Source organism: Emiliania huxleyi (genome assembly GCF_000372725.1).
Source record: "Emiliania huxleyi CCMP1516 unplaced genomic scaffold EMIHUscaffold_10, whole genome shotgun sequence".
NCBI lineage: Eukaryota > Haptophyta > Isochrysidales > Noelaerhabdaceae > Emiliania > Emiliania huxleyi.
In genome coordinates, this window is record NW_005202427.1 from 523916 (window position 1) to 533466 (window position 9551).

Sequence of the window (9551 nt, forward strand, 5' to 3'; positions counted from 1 at the left end):
GGCGGAGGGGCGAGGAGAGAGCAGAGGAGGGGGAGGGCCTGCTCGGCGCCGCCCGCCGCAGCCGCGTGGACGGCGGTCAAGCCAAGCTCGTCCGTCGCGTCCGCGCGCGCTCCCGCGGCCCGCAACAGCTTCACCCCCTCCGCGCCGCGGCCCGCCGAGTGCGCGGCGAGCATCAGCGGGGTGAGCCCGCCTACCGCACCACCCACGGAGCTGAACCCTCCCTGGATTCGACCACTCTGGAGGTAGGGGGGTGAGTCCGCCTCTCGCGACTGCAGACGCGTCCGCGCCAGCGGCGAGCAGCAGCCTGTGGGTTCGGTACCGTGGGGGTAGGGGATGGGCTCGGGTACCCTGAGGTGGAGGGCCGGGGAGCACCAACCCGATCGGTGCGACGCGGTCCCGCGCGGCGGCGTGGTGCAGCGCCGTCCAGCCGGAGCGGTCCGCTGCGGCAGCCGCGGCGCCCGAGTCTAGCAGGAGCGACAGGGCGCGCGTGCGGCCGCAACGCGGGTCGGCGCAGCCGCAGGCGCGCACGGCATAAAAGAGGGGCGTCCAACCGCGCCGGTCGCTCGCGTCGGCATTCGCCCCGCCCGAGAGGAGCACCTCGATCGCACGGGCCACGTGAGAGGGAGAGAGAGAGAGGGAGAGAGAGAGAGAGAGAGAGAGAGAGAGAGAGAGAGAGAGAGAGAGAGAGAGAGAGAGAGAGAGAGAGAGAGAGAGAGAGAGAGAGAGAGAGAGAGAGAGAGAGAGAGAGAGGGAGAGAGGGAGAGAGGGAGAGAGAGGGAGAGAGAGGGAGAGAGAGAGACCCGCCCGAGAGGAGCACCTCGATCGCCTCGGAAGCGTCCCGCGCGGCCGCGGCATGGCATGCGGTGCGGAGCCGCTCGTCACGCGCGTCGGGGGAGGCGCCTAGCCGACACACGAGCCGCGCGGTGGCGAGGAGCGCCGCCCTGTCTGGACACGTCCCCGGCCGGAGCCGCGTCGCAACGCGGGAGAGAGGCACCGTGCGAGAGCATGGCCGCCGCAGCCTCGGCCGCGTTTGCCCAGCCGGCGAGCTGGAGCGGCGGGACACCGTGCGCTCCTCGCGCCTAATTAAGTGCTCATTAGCTGCTAATTCGCACTGAAGGAGCGGCGGGACACCGTGCGCTCCTCGCGCCTCGGGCGTGGCGCCGGCGTCGAGCAGCAGCGAGGTGAGCTGCGGCTGGTTGAGTCCGCAGGCGGCATGCAGCGCGGTGACGCCGTTCGTGTCAGGCGCGTCCACCTTGTTAGGGGTAGGGGTAGGGGTAGGGGTAGGGGTAGGGGTAGGGGCAGGGTCAGGGTCAGGGTTAGGGTCCAGGGTCAGGGTCAGGGTCAGGGTCAGGGTCAGGGTTAGGGTTAGGGACCAGGGTCAGGGTAAGGGTAAGGGGCAGGGTAAGGGTCAGGGTCAGGGTCAGGGTCAGGGTCAGGGTTAGTCCAGGGTCAGGGTAAGGGTCAGGGTTAGGGTAAGGGTCAGGGCCACCTTGGCGCCGCCCGCGAGCAGCTCGCGCATGCAGCCGGGCGAGCCGTCGCCGGCGAGGACCGCGAGGTGCAGCGGCAGCACGCCCGCCTCGCCCGCCGCCACCTCTGTCTGGGCGCCCGCGCCGACCAAGCACTTTACCCGGTCCTCGTCCTGCTCCAAGACCGCGTGGTGGAGGCGGCAGAGGCCGTCCTCGTCGGGACTGGCGAGTGCCGCAACGAGCACCGACTGGAGCCGGTCCAGCGCCTTGGACACCGGCCGCGGACCCGGCCTCGACGCCTCTCGCGCGAGAGCGCCTTGTAGCTCCAGCTCCGCCTCGAAGAGGCGCTCTCGCGCCGTGGAAAGCTTCTGCAGATCTGGCCCGCCACTCCGGCGGTTGGGCGGCGAGCCCGAGGTGGCGGCTGCCGCAGCGAACCCCAGGGCCAACATGCCAGACGAGAAGCCGCGACGACCCGGCAGCACGTGTGCTCGTTCTTCTCCTTCGAGCGAGCGAGGGCGGCCAAAGAAAACTCCATAGTTAAAATTCTTTTTCCCCACGCGGCAGCTCGGATTAGCCATCGACATAGCCATCTGGTGATGCGTTTCGTCGTCACTCTCTCCCTCGCCACGCTGGCCAGCGCCTTCACGCTGTCTCCCGCTCTGCCGCGCTCCTGCGCCTCCGCGCGGCCGCTCGGCGCGCCTCCGGCCGCTGCACTCCAGCCTTCGCGCAGCCCGGCGCCGGCGATGGGCCTCTTTGGTCTGGGGTGGCCCGAGCTGGGAGTGATAGGGGTCGCCGGGCTCTTCCTCTTCGGGCCTGAGCGCCTAGCCGGGCTCGCAAAGGATCTCGGCAAGCAGTCCGCAGGTCTCAAGGAGGTTGCCGAGTCGTTCCAGGAAGGGTGCGCGTATAGCGGCCCGCCAAGGGGGAGGTGGGGTAGCGCCCGTGCTCACGCTTCACCGCCACCGGCACAGGATGGCGGAGGCGGAGGCGATGCCCAACCTCAAGTCGGCGGAAGCGGACGACCCTCCTCGACTTGAGAAGGTGGCAGAGGAGGAGAAGCAGGACGCGAGATGAAGGGCGTGGCAGCGTCCCGGCCGTCCGTCATACTTTTGCGGGCCAGTGTGATCGTGTGGCCTCGACGGCCCAGAGCTAGCATGGCATGCCGCCAGAAGGGGTAGAGAAGCGCGCTGGCAGTCTTGTGTGGGCTGTGGCCTGCGCGCGCCCAAGCGCGGCTAGTGGAGGCTGGAGCGTGAGCTGTCTCAGTCTAAGACAAGTCTCAGTCTAAGAAGGTTGTCGTGGCCGCCACACGCCACAACAGTCAACTGACAACTCGACGTTGTGGTGTATAATACCTCGCGTGAGCCCGTGGTGAAGTCTGAAAAGACGCTCTGACGGCGCTAGTGATATATAGTCCCACGGTCCCCCGTCGCGCGTCGCCGTCGAATGGACGACCCCCGGCTACGGCTCTAGTCGCCGACCACGCACCCACAAAGAACCCCCTGCACAAAGATCGCACGGGCGGGGCGGACCTGTTCCTTTTTCCCAATCTCACAGTAGAGGTGTCCGTTTTATTTATTTATTTGAGCCCACGTGACGTGCGTGCAACACCCACAAAGAACCTTGCACAAAGACGACCGGGACCGCAGGGCGGGGACCTGTTCCTTTTTACCCATCTCCTAGTAGAGGTGCCCGTTTTATTTCTTTATTTATTTGCGTGCGCGACCGGGCGACCGCGAGCGCGGCCGCGCTCTCACGAGCCACAAAGCTCCCTCCCAATCCACAGTACACCGGGGGTAGACCGTCGGTCTCTCAACGACAGACTGGGTCTCACTCAATCTCAAACATCGCAGGGCGGGGCGGCGACGGCGACGCGGCCGGCAGAAGCCACCGCACGCCGGGGTGAGCTTTGGCGTGCTCGACCCACTCCGCCGGACTCTTCCCCACCGCGGGGCACTCCCTCGCGTGGGCTCCCATTAGCGCGCGTGGCAATCGCAGCGAGCAGCCGTACCTGCAGAGCTCTCCGGCGCTCGGGCAGACGGAAACGTGGCGCGAGAGCGCCTCCCGCTTGACGAGCAGACCGCACGCGTCGCAAGGCAGCTGCTTCATCGGGCAGACCTCTTCGTGCGCGCCCGACGCGACCTCACCCGCCGTCGTTGGCAACCCGCACCCGCGCTCGCACTGCACGGGCCTCCTCTCGCAGATTGCGTGATGCTCCTTGTGCTTGGCGATGACAAGCACCTCGCCGCAGCCGTGCTTGCAGGGCCGGAGCCTCTGCGGACAGGTCGTGGCGTGCGATGCCGCCCGGTCGCGGCTCGCGAAGAAGGTGCAGCCCGCGTTGCAGCAGCCGACGTGGTAGCGCTTGCAGACACTCGCGTGGCGCGAGAGCAAGCCTGTGTCCGTCCACGGCAAATGGGCGCCGTCGGGATCGGCAGCGAGAGCGGCGCCGGCGTCGAAACAAGCGAGCGCGAGATCGGCCGCCTGAGGAGGACCGCTAGTCGTGAATCGCTAGTTGTCGCGGAACCTCTCGGTTAGCAAGCCGCGGGCCCAGAGCAGCAGCAAGCGCGTGCGGCGGCCGCCGTAATCGAGGCTGATCTGCTCGCTCGTCGCAGCCGGCGGCGGCAAGCTAAACGCAGACGGGCAAAGCTCGTGGCACTCGCGCAGCTGCGCCGCGTCGGCACCCACTGGGACGAGTATTCCTCGCACGTCTGAGCGCTGCCGGAGTAGGCTCCCCAAGAGCCGCAAGAGCGGCCGCACCTCTCGGTCGCCACCTCGCACAAAGCAGAGCGCGAGCAAGCGCGGCTCGCCCTGCAACACCGCTCCGACGCGCACAGACTCCTCAGGAGCGGCGCCGGGCGTTGCGAGTAGCCCCTGCGAGCCTAGGAGCCGCTCGACGCGCCGCTGGGCCGCTGTCGCGTCAAACGCCGCCACCGGCCGGGGCGGCGCCTGCCCACACGGCTTGCACACCGCAGAGGGCCTCGCGGGCGTCTCCTCTCGGCCGGCTGCCTCGCCCGCCTCGCCCGCCTCGCGCTGCCGGAAGCGCAAATCCCTGACCGTGACCCTTTGGCCACACCTACAGGCACAGACACAACCCTCGGTGGAGGGGGCTCGCTCACGTCAGGCGCACGAGGGAAGAAGCGGGAACCCATACGGGCATGGCTGGGTTCGGAGCGGGCACGACGCGTCGTGCGCCGACAGCAGCCCCATCGCCACGATGGCTCCACACGCCCGGGGACACGCCACCCTCCGTTGTTGGCACGACGACTCGTGCTCTGCAAGCAGGTGGTGCGGAACCTCCTCGCGGCAGTGCGAGCAGCGCGCCACGCCGCAGGGGCAGCGGAGCCGGTGCAGCTCGCGCTGTGGAGCGGCGAGGGCGAGCACCGCTCGCGGCCGCCGCACGGGAATCTCCTCGCCATAGGTCTTGGACCGGCCGTCGTGGTCCACCTCCTGCCGCGTCACGGTCGCAGCGCTCAACGAAGCGGCTCGAACGACCACCTCCCTGCCCTCGGCGTCGGTGAGCGCGCCACACCTCGTGCACCGTGGAGCCGTGTACGTGGGGCAAAACGTGCAGTGCCTTTGGCGCTCGTTGCGCGCAACCAAAGCTCCGCAGCCGTGCTCGCAAGGGAGCGGCTGAAACATGCACACGTCCGCGAAGTGCCTGCTCAGCATCGATCGCGCCCCGCGCCAGCCGCAGCCGCCGCCGTCTCCGTCGCCAGCTCGGTGGGGGCATGGCACCTCCCTCTCGTCCCTCTCCACAAATCGCCATGCTGATAGGACGGCTCGCATCAAGCACTCGCGGCTGTGTGACTGCAAAAGCGCGCGGGGCACCGCCTCTCCACAGCGACGGCAGGTTTGTAGAGCCGCTGGACACTCGGAAGAACCCGCGTGCCGTGACATCAGGAAGCGCGGCTGGACGCCACCGCAGCGTTGGCACGCAATGGGCAGAGCGGCGCAGACCGTGTCATGAATCGCCTGACCTGGCCACTCCCCCCGCGTCACTGAGATGCCGCAGTTGCGCTGGCAGGTGGCGGGTGCATGCGGGCAGGTCTGGACGTGCGACGCGAGGTCCGCCCTGGGAAAGGTAGAGTCGCAGAAGCTGCAGACCGCGGTTGCCGCCGGGCACATGTAATCGCGGTGGAACTCCAAGTCGCCGCGGGCAATCAACCTGCCGCATCCCAAGTTGCCGCACGGGAGCAACTTACGCGGGCAGTTGGCGTTGTGGGCCTTGCTCTCCCGCCGAAGCACCACGGCGCCGCAGTCCTCGCACTCGTAGTTGAAGTACGGGCAAGCGTCTTCGTGCGCCTTCAGGTCTGCGGCACTGGTGCTCGTGAACGTGCACCCGGCGTTGGGACAGCGCATGGCGCGCGGCTGATTCTCGGCGTAGCGCACAGCTCGGGCATCGCAAAAGACGCCCGTGTGGAAGCGGCACCCGCCGCGCGCGGCAGAGCGGCGCAAGTCTGACACGGCTACCACGTCAAAGCACTGCGTGCAGAGGATGTGCTGCGTGTCTCCGCAGGTCTGACACTCTCGATCCCCCGGCACCTTGGCCGCACCGCACACTGGACACTCTTGATCGAGAGGCAGCTGGAGGCTGTGGCGGCCGCTGGTGCATCCAGTCGTCGCGTCGTGGGCCTGAGACAGCCCAGCTTGCGCCCGCGAGGCCCCTTGCGCCCGCCGCGCCTCCGCCTCGAGTCTGCGCTGATCGCGCCACAGGCTCGGGCTCACGTTTCGGAAGCGGCTACCCTCCACGCCAGTCTCGCCACAGCACGACCAGATCAACCCGCCGAATTGCGTGCGTTGTAGCTCCCCTGGGTGGTGACTGCACTTGTCGACGTCCCAACGCCCACGTGGGATCCATCCGGCGCATTGCTCACAGTGTAGCAGTTCCCACGACTCTCTGCCAGTGCTGTGGTCTGCCAAGACGCAGCCCGGCGCGGCGCGGTCGATGCTCTTGCAGCACGTCCACATGCCGAGCACGATGTCGGCACCCAAGACAGTGCCGCCTTCGTCCTCGACATCCACGCGGCCAGCGTTGTCGCGCGCCCATCGCCGAAATGTTTGGACCTTTGCCGCCGGCTCATCGGCCGCATTGCGCCAGCCCTGCTGGTCAGCTGGAAGGGCGGTCTCAAAGCCGCTCCCGACGAGCAGCGGCGCGCCGCGAACCGACTTGGCAAAGCCGGGCGGCGAGGGCGAGGAGGGAGGGAAGCCAGAGGGCGAGGCGGTATCGATCGGCGGTGCGCAAGCCTCGAGGCGAAAGGGTGCAGAGCCTCTCCGGCGCGCCATTCTGCACGACGATTCGAGCTTGTAACCGTCATCGGCACGTGCGCCCACGACATCCCCGCAAGGCGCGCGATACCTCCTGCATCGTAGTTATGGTCCACTTTAGAGCTGTGAACGTGAAGAGAGTGGTACCAGCACTGTGGGTCGTTGCGGCACGCAAGGGGGGCCTCCCGGACGCATGATCCTAGCCCAATACATCCCACGGAGCACATCTCGACTTTTGACAGAATTAAATCCACTGCCCGGGCACGGTACTAATGGTCGTAGTTTTGGTCCCGGTGCCCTTCACGGCACCACACCGCCGCTTGACAGCCCGAGATTAGCCTAGCAGTGAGTGGGCATCGCCTGCCGGTCGGCTGGGCACGAGCCAAGCACTTGGGTGGCCGTCGACCGAGTCCGGGCGGCGCCTGAGGTTTCGGGTTTCGTGGGTCATAGTGTGGAAGCGACGAAACCGAAGCGGGTTGGCCCCGGGGTGGTTTCACTGCGTCCGGCCGGGCCCGGCGTTTGAGGGTTTGTCGGCTCCACCTACAGAAGAGCAGTCTCACTGGGTCGACGATACTGACTCGGTAGTAACGCGGAGCGGTGCTGTGCATAGTGGGCGCAAAGGCGGGGACCTGCTGAGCCTGACTCCCTTCTTCTCTCTAGGTCTATACTCGGTACACCGCCCACCTAGCGGCGGGAACGTACATATACACACACATACGGCGCGCTCTGCTAATGGCCCCCTTCATGCCCTTCCACCATCCTCTATTCTACGCTCTGCTCTCTCTACTCTAACTCTCAGCGAGAGTCACAACATCTCTCCCTCTCACCGCGACGCTACACCGAGTCAGAGCCACGCCCAGACTTGCGCCCCAGACACCCGCAACGACGTTGGCGGGCCGCCGCTCACGGTCGTCTCGCGATCGCCCTCGCCGCCGCCTCGCCACTCCGCACCGCGCCGTCCATGTAGCCGTTGCCGGTGCCGGGGTAGTAGTCCGAGCCCGCCACGAAGAGGCCAGCCGCCTTCTCCTGCCGCACAAACGCCTCCCAGAAGCCGGGCTGGCTCTGCACGCCGGGCGGGAAGAAGCCTGTGTAGGCGCCGCGCGCAAACGGCTGGGCCGGCCAGTCGAGGACGAGGTGCGAGGTGTAGGATCGCGCGCGGGCGTCCTGCAGCGAGGCCTCGAGGAAGCTCACCACCTCCTCGAGGGCGGCGGTGCGGTTGGCGTTGCCGAAGAAACGCAGGTTGGTCCTCCCCTCGAGCCAGCACATGAGTGCGGCCGAGCCGGTCGTCGCGTCGCGAGACGAGTGGTCCATGCACGCCGAGAGGCCGCTCGTGGCCATCACGTTCCCGCTCTTGCCGGCGGCTCGCCACCACGCCTCCCGGTAGAAGAAGAAGAGCTTGGCGCTCTCTCCAAGGGGCATCCGCTGCAGCAGCTGCGCGTCGTTGGCGCTCAGGCTGGGCAAGCGGATGCCGAGCAGCGCGGCCGGGCTGCCCGTCAGGACCACGTGCTTCGCGCGGATCACCTGGCCGTCCGCGGTCGCCACGTCGTAGCTGACCGGCGCGGCGGGGCCAGACCGACGGGTCACCGCGCTCACCACGGCGCCGAGCTTGAGGCGCGCGCCGAGCCGCCTCGCGGCCTCGAGGAGCGGCGCCTGCGAGCCGCGCGCGAGCCGGTACTCGTCGTCGTCCCCGCCGCTCCAGCAGCCCTTGAGGCTCTTGGCGGTCGACAGAAAGGAGACCTGCGACGGCTCCTGCGCCACCATCCCGCGGTTCATCGCACGGAGCACGTCGCGCCCCTCCTCGTGCGTCACGTGCGCCCGGATCCACCCTTCAAAGGTGATGCCGTCGGCATCGCGCCACACGCCGTCGGCGCTCTCGCACGTGAGATTCCTCACCGCCGCCGCCATCGTCGCGCCCACCGCCTCGAGCTCCTCAAACACGGGCAGCCCCTTGAGCTTCGCTCGGAGCTCGCCCGGGCCGCGGTAGCGGATCGCGCCGCCGCTCCGCGTGTGCAGCACGCTCTCGCCGCTCTCGCCTCTCGAGTCGTCGACGCCCCAGTACCACCACGGGTGCAAGTCTGCCGGCTCGGCGACGGCGGGGCGCAGCCTTGCGCGCGGGCGCCGTCGGTGCCGCGTGCCGCCCGCGCGCGACGTGTTGTACGTCTCGACGCCCATCGAAGCGGCGAAGGAGATGAGCGCCGTGTGCGACGGCGAGACGAACGTGCCGCCAACCTCGACGACGCCGTCCGCAGCCACGTCGAAGGCCCCGTCCGAAGGAAGGTAGTTGCGCGTGCGCCCTCCGACGTGCGCCGCCGCCTCGAGCACGAGGACACCCTTCCCAGCGGAGACCAGCGCGTGCGCGGCCGCCAGGCCAGCGTAGCCTGCGCCCACAACCACCGCATCGTAAGCCTCCGCCGGCGGGGCTCCGCCTGCGCCTTGCTCCTGTAGGGTGGCGGCGCGCCCCTCCTTCGGCCCGGCGATGCCCCACCCGGCGAGAGCGGACACCATCTGAGCAGCGATCGCAGCCTCCTTGTCCTCTGGCACGCCAGCGCCGCAGTGGCCGCTGTATTCAGAGCATCGCGTGAACGCAAGGTCGATCCCTCTGACTGAGTGTGTGACTTGGGGGCCCGGGGGCTGTGCTTTTGCGTGAATACAAGGGCTACGAATACAGTAGACACGGTTGCCATGCGGCTGTGAATACAGCTCAAGCCGGTCGGAATACACACATCTTCCCCATCTGGGCACCAGCCAGCCGTCGCACGTGAGCAGCATGAAGGGCTGGTCGAGGCTCAGCGGCCAAACGTCGCGCCGCACGAGCTCCGCAGAACT

The 9551-nt window shown here is 68.1% G+C and overlaps 1 protein-coding gene across 1 annotated transcript; it reads right to left on the reverse strand.

Annotated features, from left to right (window-relative positions):
* Positions 1–3290: 3290 nt before the first annotated feature.
* On the reverse strand, positions 3291–6743 carry EMIHUDRAFT_199525 (hypothetical protein; the record flags this gene model as incomplete). The annotated part of the gene is made up of 5 exons (XM_005793627.1): positions 3291–3954; positions 3985–4159; positions 4232–4521; positions 4606–5176; positions 5342–6743. 5 exons carry the CDS (start codon positions 6741–6743, stop codon positions 3291–3293), a joined length of 3102 nt encoding a protein of 1033 aa, XP_005793684.1.
* Between the last annotated feature and the right edge of the window lie 2808 nt (positions 6744–9551).